We start from the raw sequence: 19,161 nt of genomic DNA, 5'->3' as shown, positions 1-19,161 counted from the left end.
CCTGATGAGAACATTAAAATTAACTGGTTAATATATAATATGTACACACAACTTTAGTAATAGCCGGATAATAACATACAGTTACATACAGCGAACAATACAAATAGGGGAAAATTTTCAAGAGAACTTTATCCGTATCTGCTTGTGGCTCAGCTGGGTCAGTGCTCGGCTGCGTCAGGGGCAACTGCGTAGGATCCGTGATGGCCGCATGATCATCGCCCCCACCTTTGTAACCCAAAAACACAATTAACCGAATAATTAGAAACATGCACAATCATTTAAAATTTTAACCGGTTATATAGAAATTAACCGGCTAACATATACAAAATCATCACAGATTTGAACTAACAAAATATAAACCAGACATATCTGCGCATCAGCCATGTTTTCATCGTCGTCTTCCACCAATATCACTTCACGTGCAATAGCTTCGTAGCGGCGGTCAGCTTGTTTTTGAAGTCTGTCGGCTAGGTCCATCTCAAGATCAACCCTATGCAGAACCATCATCTCATGGTCGTTAAAAATATCCTCCAAGATGGATCTGCTGCATGTCATCCTTCTACCAACAACGAGCCCTGAAAAAAAAAATTAGAAAGAGCCATTTATACCAACAACAAAACGAAAGTATAACAACATAAACATCCATACACTTACTTTGAAACTCCCTTCTTTCATACTCGTCTTGACTTCCGTCAACAACATACCGCTTTCGGCCGACGATGAAGTTGTCTCTCCAGTTGTAGTGGATTCTAGCGACGCTTTCAGCCCCTATGGTCACGACAAGCACGAGCTCGGTGAACCACTCCCTTATACTTAGCATGACTGGTATGTCAGCGGTTGTTGTGATGCTAATCGGCGCAGACCGCCTCCCAATTGGACCGAGAATCCATGACGGAAACTGGTAAGAAAGCACGATCGGAGTCCCTTGTCCAACCACATACCTCATCCTCGCCATGTTCAGCAAAGACTCGTAACTTTCATCGTCTCTTATCATCGCCCCGAACCAAAGTCAGTACGATCAGCATGAAAATTCGAAGCGCCGTTTTCTTCCTTGAGCCACTCACCACGTCAAAGCCTCACTAGCTTCCCCATCTGAAAAGTTTTTTTTCACATGAAATCATTATGTAATCCAAAAACAAAAGAGAAAGACCTCATGCAAAAAGATTTTTTTTTTGAGATTAATAATATTTTCTAAGATATAGTTATGTTCCAGACTGACATGCATCCATCATCAATGCAAAAACCATCGCATGTAACATGTGAAACTACGACATAAATGACAGAAGTAACTAACCTGATTATATTCAAGAACTGGAAATGATGAAGGAGAAACCTTAAATAGCCATTAAAGACGATTCTATAAGAAAGTGATAGTTATGGAGTGTGTTTTAACCACAGACCAAGACTTGTTATATAGAGGGAAATATATACGCACGGCGTTACAGTTTGCACAACATGCATATCGATTTGTTACCGGTGGTAAACAGTCGAAAAGGTTTATCTTTTCTAGACAATATGAATGATCAGTTTTTATGGCTATTTTTAGATTAAACCTAGATAATTACTTACGGTCAGGTGATATATATAGATTTCGTAATCATTACATGCATGTCATAATTGCTCACCTTTTTCCACCTTAATACGTAAGAGAAAGAAGCTATAGGGTCATTGTCGTTTTTTCTCTCCATCAGAAGCTGGGCTTTGCATTTGCGCCGAACGGTTTTCCATCCGTGCAAATTTCATCATCTTTCTATATTTATGGTGCAAATAGCTCTTTTTTAAACACCTTGGAACTTTTTTTTCGCTCAACTTCAATAATCATTAACCAAAGAGTTTTACAATGAGATTACATCTCACACGAGATTCAACCACGAGACAATGAAGTGATCTAGTATCACTTTAGAAACACGTCTATGGATCCTACGCTACCCAATCAAACTCTATTGTTCTCTTGTAACCACATGGGACGAGTCCATACTACGACTCAGTATGAACCGCCCCTTAAACCACTTACGTTCTACCACTAAGCAAACAAAGATACAGAACTATTTCAAAGACAATTGAAAAGGAAACACAAGAGGAAAACCAAATAAGCTCAGAACAGTTGATGTCTCATGATTTGAGTGCAGCACATAACCAACCACCACAACACCGAGAGGTGCATTTCCCATGTGTAAGTTTCAACTGTCCTTAAATTAAGGCTATGTATCCTTGCAAAGTCGAGTTGAGATTTTGGCAACAATGACTATTCAGTTCACCACCAAGAGGAGACAAAGAAAAACTGCCGGATAAGACTATAATTCGGCACTGCGAATGTTCCATTTTGAAACATGAAGCCACCGAGATCCAAAACTCCTTCATTGACCAATCGATGAAGCTAGGATCTCCCCATGTTCTGTGTCCGAAACCGGAGAAGCAGCTGCTCCTGAGAAAACCTTCACGCCGCTGACGAAGCTCCCTATGTCCACAATGAAGCGCCATTCTTCCCTCCTCCGAGTTGGCCATAAACAACTCTGCAACTGAGGGAATCACAGCCACGCGCCACGCCTGAACCCAGCCAGCTGACACACGCCAGCCTTATGAGCTCTGGTGCCACCGTTAAGACAAAGGCTCCCAACATTCACTTGTCGGGGATTGAGACCAGAGTCTTTCCACGCGCCGAAAGCTCTCCAGACTTCGACACCACGGGCCCTCTTCTTTCTTCTATGAGACACCAGCCTTCAGATCAATGAGAAAGAGGGACACAAGCACATCAACAAACCTCCATCTCTAAGTTGAAATCTGATGAATCAAGGTTGAAAACGACCGTCAACGACCACCAATAAACCCTAAAAGCCGACCCATCCCGGAGGTTCCTCTTCTTCCTGCTTGCCGCCGTTCCAAAGATCTGTCTTCCTCCATCTACCTCAGCTCCGCCGCGGTCAGAGCCTAAGCAGAGGTCACCATCGGATAATTTTTACTTCCAACAGTCATAAATAAATTTGAAAAAACAATTACTTTTCAAACGGCTAGTTAACGGCTAATAACAGTGTCTTCAAAATCTATAAAAAAACACTTACAACTCATTCATTTCATTTTATATCTCTCCAAATCTTATTCTAAAAACATTAATTAAAAATTCTTAATCCGTTCTTTGTTTTAATAATTGGCATTTTAGTGGTTGCTTTCTATAATTTACCTGTTAAAGAACTCTCACCCGAAGAAAATGTGTATATTTTAATTTTAATGTTTTATACATTTTTATTACTTGAAATCGCACTACTTGGACTTACATCTCGAATATTTTAATGAAATTTTATTTCTAAAACCTCCAAAATGTCACTTACTAGCACTTTAAACTTGAAGTTTTTTCACTAACACATTTAACCTTCAAAGTGACATTTGCATCATAAAAACCTCCAAATTGAAAAGTTGACCGGCTATACTGGTAAAAAAATGATGTGTCTGGTTTTTTAAATAATTATCTAATTAATAAAATGAACAAAAATAAATAAAATTTCAGAAAATTAAATAAAAATAGGAAAATTTAATAAAAACTCATAAAATTAAATAAACATTCAGAATTGTTTTTAAAAAACATACGGAAAATTTAATAAAAAATCATAAAATTAAATAAAAAAAAATATAAAATTTCAAAAATGAATTAAATTAAATTAAAATACAGAAATACTAAATAAAAATTCATAGATATTTTAAAATTTAGAAAATTCAAAATTTCAAAAAAGATTTAAATTACAACATTTTTTTTTAAAAAATAGCATAGCATCGTTTACAATACAAATTTAAATATATCACTTCTATCATTCTTTGCACCCTTCTTTTGTTTCCGAGGATTCTTATCTTTGGAACTATTGGTCTACCAGGTTTCACACGTTGTTTAGACTCTGTAGCAACTTGATTGTGTCTCTCTTGGACGTCAAATTCGAATTTGGTGCATTTCAAGCTGGTATATATGACTTAGTCACTCTTTCTTTTCTTTCCGGGTCAGCAAATGAGTCTGGCAATTGATTAGCTAGCTTTTGTAAATGTATTATCTTTTGGACGTCTAATTCTCATTCTCAGTCCGAGGATCTTGCCAATACAATGATGTTCGTTGCCATTCTATTTCTCTTACCAGCTTATTATTTTCTCCCCCTAATGTTGGATAGTTGGATTCATTAAACTTGCAATCCGTGTACCTGGCCTTTAAATAGATCACCCATGTTTGGCTCTAGGTATTCAATAATCGTGGGAGAACCATATCCAACATATATCCCCGTCCTCCTTTGAGGTCCCATCTTAATTCTCTGTGGTGGAGAAATTGGTATATAAACGGCACATCAAAATGTCTTATGATGGGATATGTCGGGCTCCTGACCCGTTAATAATCGAGATGGGGAATATCTATACTCACTAAATGGCCTGATGCGTATTAACTTAGATGCATGTAAATTTTGTATGGCCCCAAGCTGTGATGGGAGTTTTGACCTCATAAGTAATGGTCTAGCAATCAGCTGTATGTGTTTAATAAAAGATTCGGCCAAGCCATTTTATGTATGCACATGCGCCAATGTTCCACACTTGCCCCCATGGACATACGATAATTATTAAACGCTTCGGACATGGATTCACCAGTTTATTATTTACTTACTCACTTTGACTGGTGATGGCCTATCAATGAGTTTTTCTTCTATACATGCTACACACGTGAGATTATTTGGGAAAACTCTTTTTTTCTTTCTTTCAATATGTGCCCTTTTTATTACTTATCAATTTTCGCATCATGTTTGAACCGGGATGGCCAAGCCGATTATGCCATTTAGTGAAATCGTGGGTAAACACTCTGTTTAACCGTGGCATTTGGCCTCTATCATACTGATATTTGCATAGTATAGACCAGTAGAGAATGCATGTATAGTCTCGACCACTTTCTAATGGCCTTGGGTGAATTTTATAAATATTTGAAGGAACTCTTTATTTCCTTCGCCCATTGTTTCTATATGGAAACCATTCACTCTTATATCTTTAAAATTCAATGGGCCTTTCTAGGGTGAATATAATGCATCAGATATCTCTAGATGTGTGCCCTTTAGGCAACAATATATTTAGCCTGGCCGTGGCCCTCAACTAGGCTTTTATACCCGCAATTTGTACTCATATTGACGTTTTTCAAAAACATTCATCTTATTAAGTAGAAATCAGACAAGATATTAAAATAAACTCAAAGAAATCAGAAAGACAAAGAAAACACAAAGGCAAAGCAAACACAAAATTTGATGTCGAAATCAGCCTTATTCTTTTAGGAAATCTGAGGTTTCATATTCCATAAAATCATATTTGGTATGATCGAAATCATTTTCATTATCTTGATATTTCATGTGGGCTTCATGATTCTTCCCTTTCATACTCTCTTGATAGAGATCGACTAGATGTTTGGGAGTCCTACATGTCTTTGCCAATTGATTGCTCATACCCCATCTATGGCACACAGATTTGGTCGAGTTTTTTGAGTATTGTGGTTTGAATGAAGATCCGCGGCCTCGACCATGACCTTGCCTACGGTCTCAACCATGTTGATTTCCTCGCCCGCGGCCGAATGAACCTCGACCACAGCCACACCCATTCCATTTTCCACGACCATGGCCGTGTTGGCCATTATATTGGACGTGATTTGCTTCTTTCTTGGTTTCTGTGGCCGTGTGTGCCTCAGGTAGAGGGGCTGGTCCAGGAGGTCTCATTTAACTGTTTCTCATCAACAATTGATTGTTTTGCTCAGCGAGCAATAGACAAGAAATGAGATTAGCATAAGTCGTGAATCCTTTCTCACGGTATTGTTGTTGTAACAGCTCATTGCTTATGTGGAAGGTGAAAAAGGTTTTCTCAAGCATATCCTTATCCGTTACACTCTCACCACACAGTTTCAATTTAGAAACAATCTTAAACAGTGCCGAGTTATACTCGTCCACAGACTTATAGTTTTGGATCCTGAGATTCATCCAATCATACAGAGCCTTTGGTAAGATCACCGTTCTCTTGTGATCATATCTCGCCTTTAATTCTGTCCAAAGGTCCAATGGATTCTCAATGGTCAGATACTGGTCTTTTAGACTCTCAGTTAGATGATGGCGGATGATCAAGATGGCTCTGTACCGATCTTTCTTACTGACATTATTGTCCTCAGTGATACTTTCACCGAGTCCCTTGGATTTCAAGATGATCTCATTATCAAGTGCATATTGCAAATAATTATCTCCAGAGAGATTTAGGGCAGCAAAATCCAAGTTGGTTATTTTCAACATCTTAAATCATATGTTTTATAATTTAGATTTAAAAGTGTTCATGTTTAATGCATACAAGACAATCATATATGCAAATTGGCCACACGACCAAACGGGTATGATGTAATATTTAAACAAGCCGCACGGCCAGAACAACATGGAATGATCAATCCTATCAAACGGTTTCCATTAACCTGGTCGTGCAATTCTTTTCTATCATCTTAGCTTTCAGGAAATCATACGCAATTTCAATTAATTTTCCACAGCAACACAATCAGTCCATTAATTCCTTTAAAACACTATGAGCGTTCTTATGAAATATGGTATATGCATCTTGCCACTTAGTAACCATTATGATCTATCAACCTAACTTTCAATCAACCTAAAACCAAATCCTAATTCATTATTGATTAGGGTTTTTATCGAGAATTAGGGTTCTTTAGGTTCTAGGGTTTTGATTGTTACCTTAACCTCAAGTAGGGTTGAACATACCACCGAAGAAAAGTGATCGATCTGGAACAGGCTGCGAACGAGAGCTTGTTGCTATCGGGTCGCGGACACGGATCGGGTTCGGCGGTCGGCTGTGCTATTGGATTCGTCGGATCGTCGGTTTGAACGAGTGGAAGTCGTTGTTAGCTATGAACTCTTTTTGATGGAAAAGAGAGTTTGATCGCACGGGCAGCAACTCCTCTTGGCTTGAACTCCTTGATATTAGATTTTAATTTCCTCGGCTCGTGAAACAACACGAGGAGCATTAGATAACATGAACGCCATAAGCTAACCAAATAACATGAATCAACTAAGGTATGATAAACTTATTTTTCACAAGAGTTGAGTTCGGCTAGAAAATCCTTGTTGGAATAGGATTTGGTTTCCAAAGCAAATTGACGTGCACTGTATATGTGCGTGAGGGCGCGTCGGTGGTCAGATCGACAAGCGGTTTTCACTGCGGATTCGTCTCGGCGAGGGCTTCGATTTGATATTTTGATCGTTTTTTGGTTCCTCACGGTTTGAAAGAATGGCCTCTTTGAAGTTCCTAGACAGATTTCTTTGCGTTTAAGGTTTGATGATTTTCGGCTGAGTTGAAGAATATTTCGTGGGGGCTTAGGACTAGAGGCTATCATGCTGATAACCTGTTGTAAACTAGAAGGGAATAATTGTTATTTTATTCATAAGCATAAAGGTTCCTTATAAAGGGATTTATAAATAGACCGTCATTGATAAATAGAAAGATAACAAATCATAATCCAACTAGGAAAAGGAAAACAAGAGCAGAACATAAAAGGAAAAAGCTGGCAGCCTATGATCTATGCATGAGCCAGTACCGGGTTGGTTATGGTTCGTCCACCATATGATTTATAACATAAAAAAATATTTGATCAATTATATAATAACTCAAGAAAGGAAATGAGTAAAAATCGACAAATATATGGTATAATGTTATTGACTAACTTATTGTTAAAAATATATAAGGTAAGACCAAAAAAATATTTAAGTCTAATAAAAAGATCTAAACAATCTTTGTAAATAAACTTTTTAAAAGATGAAAAAATCGATTTTTTAAATTCTTTCCCTTTTAATAGTACAGATAAAAATTTATTCACAAAGCCAATAGTGGGAAAAAAATACAAAGTCAAAGGCTAATAGACTGGATCAAGAGTTACATCAGCACGACAAATAGGACACGTGGAGCAATGAGAGAGCCATATGTCCACACAGTCAACATGAAAAACATGTCCGCAAGGTAGTACTAGACGCAGCATTTCGTCCTCTTTGTATGCGTTCAGACAAACCGCACATACTAGCTCGCCTTGTCCTGGCCCAATCCCATTAGCTTCTGTGTAAATGAACGAGGGTAACGACTCGATGCCCTTAGCGTCAAGCCCACGCGGTGGCCGATTTGGACTAGATACAGCCTCCTCGGTGTCCCCTGCGGCCAAAGCAACGTCTCGATTTCTGCATCGCCGGAAAAAATAATTGATGCAGTAAAACGCTATGAACGCTAAACTCGCAAACGCAAACACAATGGTTCCTTCGTTTCTTCTGAAGTAGGACATGATGCTAACTTTATTTTTAACATCTTCTCGTTAAATGGCAATAGATAAAGAGATAACAAGAGACTCGATCTAAGCGGACATATTCATATATACATAGTGAGAGAGAAGTGGCGTTCACGTTTTCTTCGTAGTTTCTAGCTAATTTCCATGCGCCACTGTACTTTGCGTTTGATACGCATCCCCTGTTTCGCTTTGAATAAAGGCAATGACTCTTCCACTATCCCAGTTGCTAATTTTTTAGATTAACAAGGTTGAGTGGTTTAACTGGACCTTGATATAATTCTTTTATCAAAAGAAAAATTTTAACTGGACCAAACTAATTCTAATTTAATGTAATTTGAATAAGATTGGTCGAACATGTTATCCAAATGTTTTACTAATGATGCCAAATTGTACTTTATTCCTCTTATTGGAAGTGAAGTTACCAGTGATATTGTAAACTCTACCTCTAAAACCGTTTGAAAAAGGGTTCCATTCCAGGAAAGAAAAAAGTACATTTATCTGCGTGACACAAGAAATTTGCAACAGAATAATAAAACAGTATTTGGATTGTGTAGAAAAACGTAAACAATTTTGCAGATGACACATAAATTCCAAATGAGTTATCGAACTCAACAGATTAGCCTAGGCTGAAAAAATAAGAAAAGATCAAACAAGACCTGGTCCGAAGGTAATTGTTATCTAAATCAAAGAACAAAATTTTGAGCCCCTATTTAAAATAAAATATTTTATATTAATTATCAACCCAAACTGGACAAAGGTAAAATGGTTAGGCTTTGCTTCGCCCTTATTTCTTTGCTTCGCATATTGGATATCCACAATATTAGATGTCCAATGCTAAGGTGGAGGGATGAGGAGGGATTCCAGTCAACTTTATTGTTATAGATAGGTAGAGGTGGATGCATAGCAGATATCCAAAATTTTATAGATATCTGTGATTCATTCTGTTCCACATGAATAATCGATTTTTTCGAATTGATTTGATCCGTAATTTTTCGGATATTCGGTGTTTCGATCAATCGATCCGGTAACAATAATTAATTTTTTTTTCTTTCTGATAAGTAAATAAAAAAGAAAAATTTATATGAAATAATAATATTTCACTACAAATTAATTAAAAACTATATACTTTCAAAAATTTAATGACCAGATAATTAATTTAGTGGATAAAGATATTAAAATTTTATTTAGAGATATAAATTTATATAATTCTATATATATGCATATGTATATTACGGATCGGATATCCGTTTTTCTAAAAATGAGTATTCGTAATTTACTCCATCTTCGGCGGGTATTAAATTTTGTTATTTTTTTTGATTCTTAAAGTTACAAATATCTGAATTTTTGGGATCGAATCGAAATGAATAACAGATTGAATCAAATTTTACTGATATTTGTCTATTTCTATTTATAGATATTGTGTTAAGAGCCAAATTTCTAAGCAATAAAATATAGCCAAAATTTACTTCATTGAAAAGTTATAACGGCTAGTCTCTCATTTCATTTTGAATTCCCCAACTCGTCTCTGCAAAATCCTTTCTTTCTTTCTTCTCTCTCTTTCTCCCCTTGCTCCAGTTATTGGAAACTTCCAAACCCTGAACTCTTTTCTTAATTTGTTTCTTTTTTTTCTTTCTGAAATTAATCATGCGAAACTAGAGAACGTATTCAGAAGAAACAGAAAGGAGAGCGAGAATGAATCACTCTCAAGAAGTGGATGATTTCATCCAAGACAGTATTGATCACTCCTTGGGTCTTTCGATCTCAATGGAGTCTCTCCAAAAAAAGCTTTGTACGGGTGGAGAATCACAGTTGCGTCTCCGAGATGTTTGATCAAAAACTCTTAATAATACGGTGGTTTTAATTGAACAAGAGAAGTGGCTATAAGTAGCCTTACAGGAATCAACAGATCCTAAAAAGAAGCAACTAACCAACTAACACACTTGCACTTAAATAAACGGAAACACTAACCATAACGCAAAGACTGAAACAAATTAAAACAAACTACATACGACTGATTTGAACTTGCTTGCTTGTACTTCAAGTAACCAACGGATCCTTTGTTTTAATCCAGCAAATGAAAGCCTAGCTTAACTTCAGATGAACACACTCCAAGCTGACTCCTCAACCTCTCAAATGTTTCTCGTTTCAGCGCCTTAGTGAAGATGTCTGCCACTCGTTCTTGCGTTCCACAGTGCTTGAGGCTTACTTCACCATCTTTGACCAAGTCTCTGAGGAAATGAAACCTTACTCCAATATGCTTGCATCTCCCGTAAAACACAGGGTTCCTTGAGAGCTTGATAGTTGATGTGTTGTCGCATAAGATCATTGTGCCTCCACTTGTATCATATCCCAACTCTTGTTGAATTCTCTTGAACCAGATAGCTTGGCACGCACAAGATGATGCAGCCACATACTCTGCTTCCGCAGTGGAGAGAGTAACTATTGGTTGTTTCTTTGAGGACCATGCCTCAGCTGCATTACCGAGGAGAAATACATACCTTGAGGTGCTTCTTCTGCTGTCGATGTCTCCTGCGAAGTCACTGTCTGTATACACCAGTAGCTCTCCAGTTCCTCCTCTCTTATACCACATCCCAAAGTTCATAGTTCCTCTTAAGTACCTCAACACTCTCTTAGCTTCTTGTAAGTGTAGTTGTGTAGGTTTAGACATATAACGGCTCAAAAGACTTACAAAAAATTGCAGGTCAGGTCGAGTTGTTGTGATGTACATAAGGCTCCCTATGATTTTCTTGTAGAGTGTCTCATCAACCCGTTCACCATCTCCATCAACATCCAGCTTGATCCCTGGCACCATTGGATTACAAACATCATTACATTCTTCCATGTTGAACCTCTTCAAGACCTCAAGAGCATACTTGGCTTGTGAAAATGAATTCCCTAAGGTAGTTGCAGTACTCCAATTCCTAATATCTCATCTTCCCCAGATCCGACTTGTCGAACTCTTGCTGCATAGACTTCTTGAACTTCTCCATCATTGCTGCATCATCTCCACTGTATATGAGGTCATCAACATACACACTGACAATAAGTGCATTACCTCGATCATTCTTCTTTAGGAAGAGAGTCTCCTCGTTTTGAGATATGAAGAAACCGTCCCTAATGAAATAATATTCAATCCTTTTAAACCATGCCCGTGGGGCCTGACGTAATCCGTATAGAGCCTTGTGTAGCTTGTACACTTTCTCCTCATCTCCTTACATAATGTATCCCTTTGGCTGTTACACGTAGACTTCCTTAGCTAGAACACCATGTAGGAAGGATGACTTCACATCCAACTCATATATCTCCCATCCTCTATGCGCTGTAGTAGCCAAGATAGTCCTGATTGTGTTCATTCTTGCTACAGGTGCATACACCTCATTGAAGTTGATCCCATGTTCTTGTGAGTATCCTTTTGCAACGAGCTGTGCCTTGTACTTGTTGAGCTCTCCATGTTCGTTTAGCTTTGTTTTGTAGATCCATTTCACCCCAATGCACTTGGCGCCATCATGAAAGTGCAGAGCTCCCATGTCTGATTCTTTTCAATGGATTTGATCTCCTCGTCTATTGCATCTCTCCATTGAGTTATCTTCTCTTCCTCTTCATATGTAGCCAGGTCAGTTGAGTTTAGGTTGAGGTACACCATGTTAAGTTCATCTTCCTCCTCTTCCATTACAACTCCTGCTCCAGTGACATAATCGTTTAGATACTGTGGGATTCTCCTTGTTCTTCCTTCCCTGACTCCCGCTTGTTGCTCTGCTTGAGCTTCTGTAGGTTGATTGTTGACATGTTGCTCTTGTTCTTCCTCAGAGCCACCATCATCACCATCTTTCCGATCACTTTCTTCCCAAGTTCCATCATCATTCCAAGTAAGATCAGATTCAGTCATCATCTCGTGCTCTCCTTTCCAGTTCCCTCCCTTGGTTTCTTCAAACACAACTTCCTTGCTGATTACGACCCTTTTGTTCTTTGGCTCACACAGTCTGTACCCCTTTGATTCTTCTGGAAAACTGAGTAGAAAGCCGGTAATACTCTTGTCATCGAGTTTTCTTCTCTTCTCATCTCCCACATGTATATGTGCTAGGCTTCCCCATACTCGAAAGTGATCTACATTCGGCTTTACACCACTCCAAGCTTCCTGCGGTGTTGTCTCTTTGACGGCATGAGTTGGACATCGGTTTAGGACATAAAATGTCCAATATGCTTCAGGCCAGAAGATATTTGGAACTTTCATTGTTGACAGCATTGATCATACTATATTCATCACAGTGCGATTCTTCCTCTCGGCTATACCGTTATGTTGGGGAGCGTACGCTGTTGTTAGCTGTCTGTGAATCCCATGCTCCTTTCAGAAGTCAGAGAATGCGTTTGAGGTGTATTCTCCTCCTCTATCAGTCCTTAATCCTTTGATACTCTTTTCTGATTCAAGTTCCACCTTACTCTTGAACAGCTTGAAGAAGTTATAAGCTTCAGACTTCTCCTTTAAGAAGTACACCCATGCTTTCCTACTATAATCGTCGATAAAGCATAGTATGTAGCTCTTACCACTGCTTGACATGGGGTTGATAAGACCGCAAATTTCTGAGTGAATCAGCTCCAGTATCTCCTTGGCTCTCCATGAACGCTTCTGGGAATGGGGTTCCTCGGTTGTTTGGCTACTAGGCAATCATGAACATGTGTACGTCTGGATGTCAAAGTTTGGAACACGTCTCACCATGCCTTTCCTTTGGAGAGTTTTCATTCCACGATGACTGATAGGGCCAAATTGTTCATGCCATAGGTTTGGTATCTCCTCGGTGGTGATCTGTAGGCATCTTTGTTCCCTTTGTTTCACTCCTCCATCTGACTGATCAAATAGAATAGACATTCTGTTTGGCCTCATCTTACTCTCTGATAGTATACACTTTCTCATGTAGCACCAGCTTCACATTTCCTTTCCCTCTCCATTCTCTTCCCAAGCTTCACCGAGTGTTTGAATTCTTCATTCAGAGTTAAGAACAGCTCTTTGTTTCCACTCATATGGTTGGAGCAGCATGAATCAAGAACCATGCACACCTTCTTATGTTTTCTTGATTTCCCGATCGAGTCATCAATGACTTCTCCACCATGTTGTTGTTGTCACTTCCTTCAATGGGCTGCTCCTCGAGATATGCCATTAGGAGAATTTCTTCATTCTCTTCAAGATCACCGTAGTTGGATTCCTCCTCCCACTTTTGGTACTCATTTTGGAAGTGTCCTAGTCGATGGAAGTTGTAACACTCAATGGTACTGTTGTTTAAGTACGCTATGCCTCGATCACGGCCTCTTCCACGTCCGGTGAATCCCCTGCCTCTTGTTCCTGCTCCTCTGCCATGAGTCACCTTTAGCACATGATCATCTTCCTTCTCGGTTCTTTTGATCTTTTTCTCATGCACCATCAAGGAATTCTGCAGCTCTTCCAAAGTTATGCTCTCAGTGTCCTTAGATTCTTCTATTGAGATCACAACATATGTGAACTTCTCGCTGAGAGTTCTCAGGATTTTCTCCATCACCTTTGAGTCCATCATCTCCTCACCATTGCTTCTCATTTGGTTTGTGATTCTCAATACCCGTGTGAAGTATTCCTCCACACTCTCAGACTCTTTCATCTCCAACAACTCAAAGTCTCTTCTCAGCTTTTGTAGCAGAGCTCTCTTCACTCTTGCATTTCCTCCAAACTTTGTCTTCATTGAATCTCATATGATCTTAAAGTTCTTCATGTCAAGGATTTGCTCAGAAGTCACCCTATCAATACTTTGGTAGAGATAGTGCTTTACTTTGTGATCATTGGTCTTTGCGTTGTTGAGTTGAAGTCGCTGCTCAGGTGAAAGAACAGCGGTGGTTGCTGGTTCCTCCACGCTGATTTCAATTGTCCTCCATAGCCCTCTGGCTCGGAAGAAGTTCTCCATCGCTTTACTCCAGTGATCCCAATGCCCATCGAATTGAGGTAACTTCATCTTGTCGTTTACCATCTCTTTTCACTCTTCACTTAGAAGCTGCGGGCTCTCTCTCTCTCTCTCTCTCTCTCTCTCTCTCTCTCTCTCTCTCTCTCTCTCTCTCTCTCTCTCTTTTATAACAGAGCTCTGATACCAATTTGTTTGATCAAAATCTCTTTAAAAATACGGTGGTTTTTATCGAACAAGAGAAATGGCTATAAGTAGCCTTAATGGAAAAAAAGATCCTAAAACGAAGCAACTAACCAACTAACACATTTGCACCTAAATAAACGGAAACACTAAGCACAACGCAAAGACTGAAACAAACTAAAACAAACTACATACGACTGATTCAATCTTGCTTGTTTGTACTTCATGTAACCAACAGCTCTTTTGTTTTACTCCAACAAGAGATCAATACCTGGCTCTCCTCTCTAGATTAAAGGAGAAAGACCATGTAATCGACCAAGTTAGGGTTAGTAATTTGTTTCTTTGTGTTATTGAGAGATTTTCACTACAAGAATAATGAGTTTTATTAGCGGATGAAAAATGCTATATAACGATATGATAGCTGTTTTTGAAACGATGTATCATCGCCCGTCATAATAGGTGACGTACATTACATAGCGATTTTTAGCACTGCTATCTCTTCTTCCGCTACGATAGCGCTTTTCTATCTGCAATTAAATATTCTCTAATAGCGAATAATTTTCGTTATTATTTTTATTATAAAAAATAAAAAATAATTAAAAATTAGAAACATAATTGAAATTTAAACTCGTTTATATTTAATTTTTTTTATTAATGTACAAAAAAGAATATGATTTACAAATTAAAAGTATAAACTAAAACTAAACCAAAACTAAACCTAGTAAGAAAACCAGGCCTCCTAGGAGATAGGTTTACACTAAACCAGATGGTTTACAAATTAGATCTAATCTAAACCTAATCTAAACCTAATAATGTTCTTGCCGCCGCCTCCTCACGAACTTCTCCGTTCATTGCCGCCGCAAGCCCCATGAGCACCGCCTCATCTCACGACCAACAGCTTCTCTGTCGCCTCCTCACCGCCCCATGACCACCAATCTGCTCGCGAACACCAGCTTCTCCGTTTCCTCATCACCGCAAGCCCGTGACCACCATTCTGCTAACGACCACCGGATTCTCTGTTGCCTCCTAGCCGCAAACCAAATGACCACCACATCTGCTAACAAAGTCAGATTTAAGAGAGAGAGGAGAGAGAGAGAGAGAGAGAGAGAGAGAGAGAGAGAGAGAGAGAGAGAGAGAGAGAGAGAGAGAGAGAGAGAGAGAGAGAGAGAGAGAGAGAGAGAGAGAGAGAGAGAGAGAGAGGAGAGAGAGAGAGAGAGAGAGAGGTGACCGTTGGTGGTGAGAGAGGACGGTGGCGAATGGGAGAGATGGCGGTGGTCCAGTATCTTCAGATCCGGGGTCGCTGGGCTTGGCTCCACCTTCGTGTGTGTGTGTGAGGAGAGATGAGGGTTATACAGAGAGATGAGATGTTTGTGTTAAGTGAATTGTTTGAGAAGTGAGGGATGATAAGAATGAGTTCTCAGATCCATGAGAAAAGAGAGAGGATGATTTTAGACCTTTGGATCAAAAAACAAATCTATGGCTAAGAATGTAATCCTTGACAAAAATAATTAGCCAATGAGAGAAAAGGTCGAAGATAGATAAAAGATAAAATTTTAATCTTTGGATTAGAACAAATCAATGGCCATAAAGAAAAGACAATAAAATTGTTTTTACATTTCTTTTTAATTCTTTTAGAAATTTTCGAAATTTATAGATTATATATTATAAGTTAACATTTGAAATATAAATTTTGATTAGAATTTTGTTGTTATACACTTGTTTAAAAACTGCATGATAGGGTTTGTGTGATTAGATTGTATAAAAGGTTATGTTTATGATTTAAAGGTTTATAGTTTTGAAAGTATAAGTGTTAAGTTTTTATATAAAGATTTTGTGATTAAGATTTAGATTTGAAATTTGTTAAATAAAAACTTAGATTTGAAGTTTATATTTAGTAAATATATGGTTTTAATATATATGTTTGGTGTTAGGGTTTAGGGTATAAAGTTTGATTCAAGAATTAAGGTCTGTATGTTTGGAAGTTATATATAAAAATTAAAAACATAAATTTTTAGTTTAAGTTTAATATTTGAAGTTATAGTATGAATATATTATTTTTGAAGTTTATATTTTTAGTTTAAGGTTTAAAAACTTGTTTAGGGTTTAGGGATTCAAAAGCTAAACATATCATTTTAATTTTTTTGCTATTAAAAATAAGTTATCATAACGTTTCTAGATATAAAATTTTATCATAGCGTTTTAAAATACGTGAACGCTATCTAAACTTAACGGGTATGTCAACCATAGGAAAAAAGCAAAAAACGCTATTCTCGACTGCTATCAAAACCCTTTTTTCTTGTAGTGTTTGTTACATACTGATTGAACTCTGATCTTGTTTGTTCTTAGTCAGAAGCGAGTTTGAATGCCCAGGCGTTGAATTAGTTCGTCGAAGAGAACCAGAAACTGGCTGAGGAGTGTGGAAATCTGTTGAGTCAGTGTAGGAAATGGGAGAAAGAGTGCTTACTCTATCATTAAGATCGTTATGCGTTGATGGAATTCGGGATGAATCTGATGAGAGAGCCAGAGAAGCAGAAGGTAGGGTTCGTGATTTGGAAGACGAAATTGGTAGATAGTATGAGGAATTGCAGATCTTTAAGCGAGAAATTGGGATTGACCAAGTAAAACCTTTTCTTCATCATATAAGTAAATTAGTTAGCTTTTTGCACTTACAGATCTATCGCTTGGTTAGGCTGTTATGGATCAAATGGTTTGTCTATCAAGTTTGCATTTTAATTTTTTTCATATACATTTCATGCCTATTAAGTACTATTGCCTCTACTATTAACTGGGGCATTGAGATTCGCATAACATCCTTAATATACATTTCCTGTCTATTAAGTTTGCACTTGGAAGAGATTGTCAGTCCATACATTGTTAAACACTGTTTTAAAAAGACACTCTGCCATTTGGAAATTGTCAGTCCATACTGTTTTGCTTGCTGAAGTTAATAGATCATTTAGATATTTCCATATCTCGATATTAGACTGGTTTGTCACTTATGCACTACTGCTAGTCGTTTTCCTCTAGCTGCGGGTGGATACAGAAAGTTGTAAGATGTTGCCTTGTCTATGCTTCTTGAAAGATCTCTTCTTCATTTCTTGATTTTATCTTTCCGCATCCTTCTTGAGTGTTTCTGTTAGAAAGGTGTATCTACCATCATCCACTTATTAGTCAGTCGATGCATCTATCAGCATCTACTTTTCATAATTTCATCTGGAAATATAACATCTTTGTGTTCCTCAGAGAAATATCTGACAAATGTATGTGTTCTCATTTTGTTCTTCAAAAGGTTGACAACTGCACACCATTAGAAGAAGATTTGCCTGATTCAGTTTTGGGATCACTCATAAGCGGAAAGTACAATGGGGCGTCTCTTCTTGGAGTCAAACACTCAAGACAAATCTTGCCAAGCCTTGTTGAGCAGGTGGGATCGATTAAAGCCTTCAACGGAAAAGGTTCTGACTTTTGTATCAAAGGCAAATAAATTTGAAGCAGAAAAGTAATGCATTATCCAGAATCTCGCTAAAGCCGGGCAAGAGGTAATATAATACACCACCGTAACGCACTCTCTTGTTCTGAAATTATAACACTTAACCTGTAAACTTCTAACAGGCAGAACTTATGAGCATGCAAAACCGAAAGCTGGATAGAAAATCGTAAGTTGTTATGGCAACAAAGCCCTCTTGTTTCTGGTGAGAAAAGTCACAAAAGCGCATCTGCAAAGGTAAAAGCCACAAAATGAAAAGCAGTAGGATTATCTTAAATACGGATTCTTTTTTATCTAACTTAGAGATGCTCTTATGTTACAACTTACAGTCAAACAAGAGAAAGAGTCTGAAGATGATGAGCAGTCCCATTGAGAAGAAGCTTGAGTTTAGTAGCAGTCCAGAAATCAGAAGGAATCCTCTATCACCTGTGGGGAACTACTCATCAGATTCTAGGATCAAAAAGAAGTAATGACAGATGAATCAAGCATGCATATCTCTGTATTATCAATGTGTGTCTTGAAGGAAAGGAAAAAAAATAACAGGTTTGGATTACATTGCCGCTTCACTGAAGCTAGTTTCCAACATGTATGGCTATCAGAACTTGACTAGAAAATCATGTTACTAACTAATGAAAAACTTCTATAAGAAAAATGTGAAGCCTCCAACCAAACATGTGGTCTGTATTATCAATGTGTGTCTTGTAGGAAAGGGAAAAACAACAGGTTTAGATTAACCACAATAGTTTGAGGCCTTCGCCTTGCAACTTACTAAAGTTATCTCTCTGCTACAGAAAATAACTTCTTCTTAAGTCCCAAGCAAAGCAACCTGGCGTAGCAAGCTAATTGAACTTTGCCCTGCAACTACATCTCTATGTTACAGAAAACTTCGAAAGACAGATGAGTTAAAGTGTGAAGTTACACTGGGAAATTGGCTATTTCATACATTAACAGAGGGTCACGGTCCCGATCAGTACATACACTCTGGCCCTTTGCTAAAACATACACCAATACTTAATATTTTCAAATTTAATACATGAACTACAATATTTCGGTCTATTCATACTTTGACCGTATCTTCGTTAGTTAAAGACCACTTTAGAAATATGTATACTTTTAGCTATTTAATATTTAAAACATAAAAGCCACATATTAATTTCTAATTGACGCGTAAGTAATCCGTTAACTCCGCATAAGCATCTGTAATCTTCGACTTACGGAGACACGGTTAAAGTATGAATAGACCTAATTTTTGTTGT

General features: G+C 37.9%; 4 protein-coding genes across 4 annotated transcripts; 1 reads left to right on the top strand and 3 right to left on the bottom strand.

Annotated features, from left to right (window-relative positions):
• Positions 1-114: 114 nt before the first annotated feature.
• LOC130499890 (uncharacterized) lies at positions 115-992 on the bottom strand. Its single transcript, XM_056994365.1, has 2 exons — positions 655-992; positions 115-575 (listed from the first exon to the last, which is right to left on the bottom strand). Exons 1-2 carry the CDS (start codon positions 953-955, stop codon positions 295-297), a joined length of 582 nt encoding a protein of 193 aa, XP_056850345.1. The 5' UTR covers positions 956-992; the 3' UTR covers positions 115-294.
• Positions 993-5,717: 4,725 nt separating this feature from the next.
• Positions 5,718-6,278, bottom strand: LOC108824858 (uncharacterized). The gene has a single exon (XM_056994855.1). The coding sequence runs from the start codon at positions 6,276-6,278 to the stop codon at positions 5,718-5,720; it is 561 nt and encodes a 186-aa protein (XP_056850835.1).
• A 1,555-nt stretch (positions 6,279-7,833) lies between these two features.
• LOC108826817 (RING-H2 finger protein ATL39) lies at positions 7,834-8,338 on the bottom strand. The gene has a single exon (XM_018600167.2). The coding sequence runs from the start codon at positions 8,312-8,314 to the stop codon at positions 7,898-7,900; it is 417 nt and encodes a 138-aa protein (XP_018455669.1). The 5' UTR covers positions 8,315-8,338; the 3' UTR covers positions 7,834-7,897.
• A 7,556-nt stretch (positions 8,339-15,894) lies between these two features.
• LOC108824857 (uncharacterized) lies at positions 15,895-18,576 on the top strand. The gene is given in 8 exon segments (XM_056994854.1): positions 15,895-15,906; positions 16,765-16,918; positions 16,921-17,036; positions 17,708-17,769; positions 17,771-17,957; positions 18,031-18,065; positions 18,067-18,142; positions 18,235-18,576. Coding segments are annotated over 8 exon segments (783 nt in total). The 3' UTR covers positions 18,376-18,576.
• Positions 18,577-19,161: the final 585 nt, after the last annotated feature.

Source organism: Raphanus sativus, chromosome 9, assembly GCF_000801105.2.
Source record: "Raphanus sativus cultivar WK10039 chromosome 9, ASM80110v3, whole genome shotgun sequence".
Lineage (NCBI taxonomy): Eukaryota > Viridiplantae > Streptophyta > Magnoliopsida > Brassicales > Brassicaceae > Raphanus > Raphanus sativus.
Note: the sequence above shows the minus strand (reverse complement) of the source record. Positions and strands in the feature narration are given on the sequence as shown.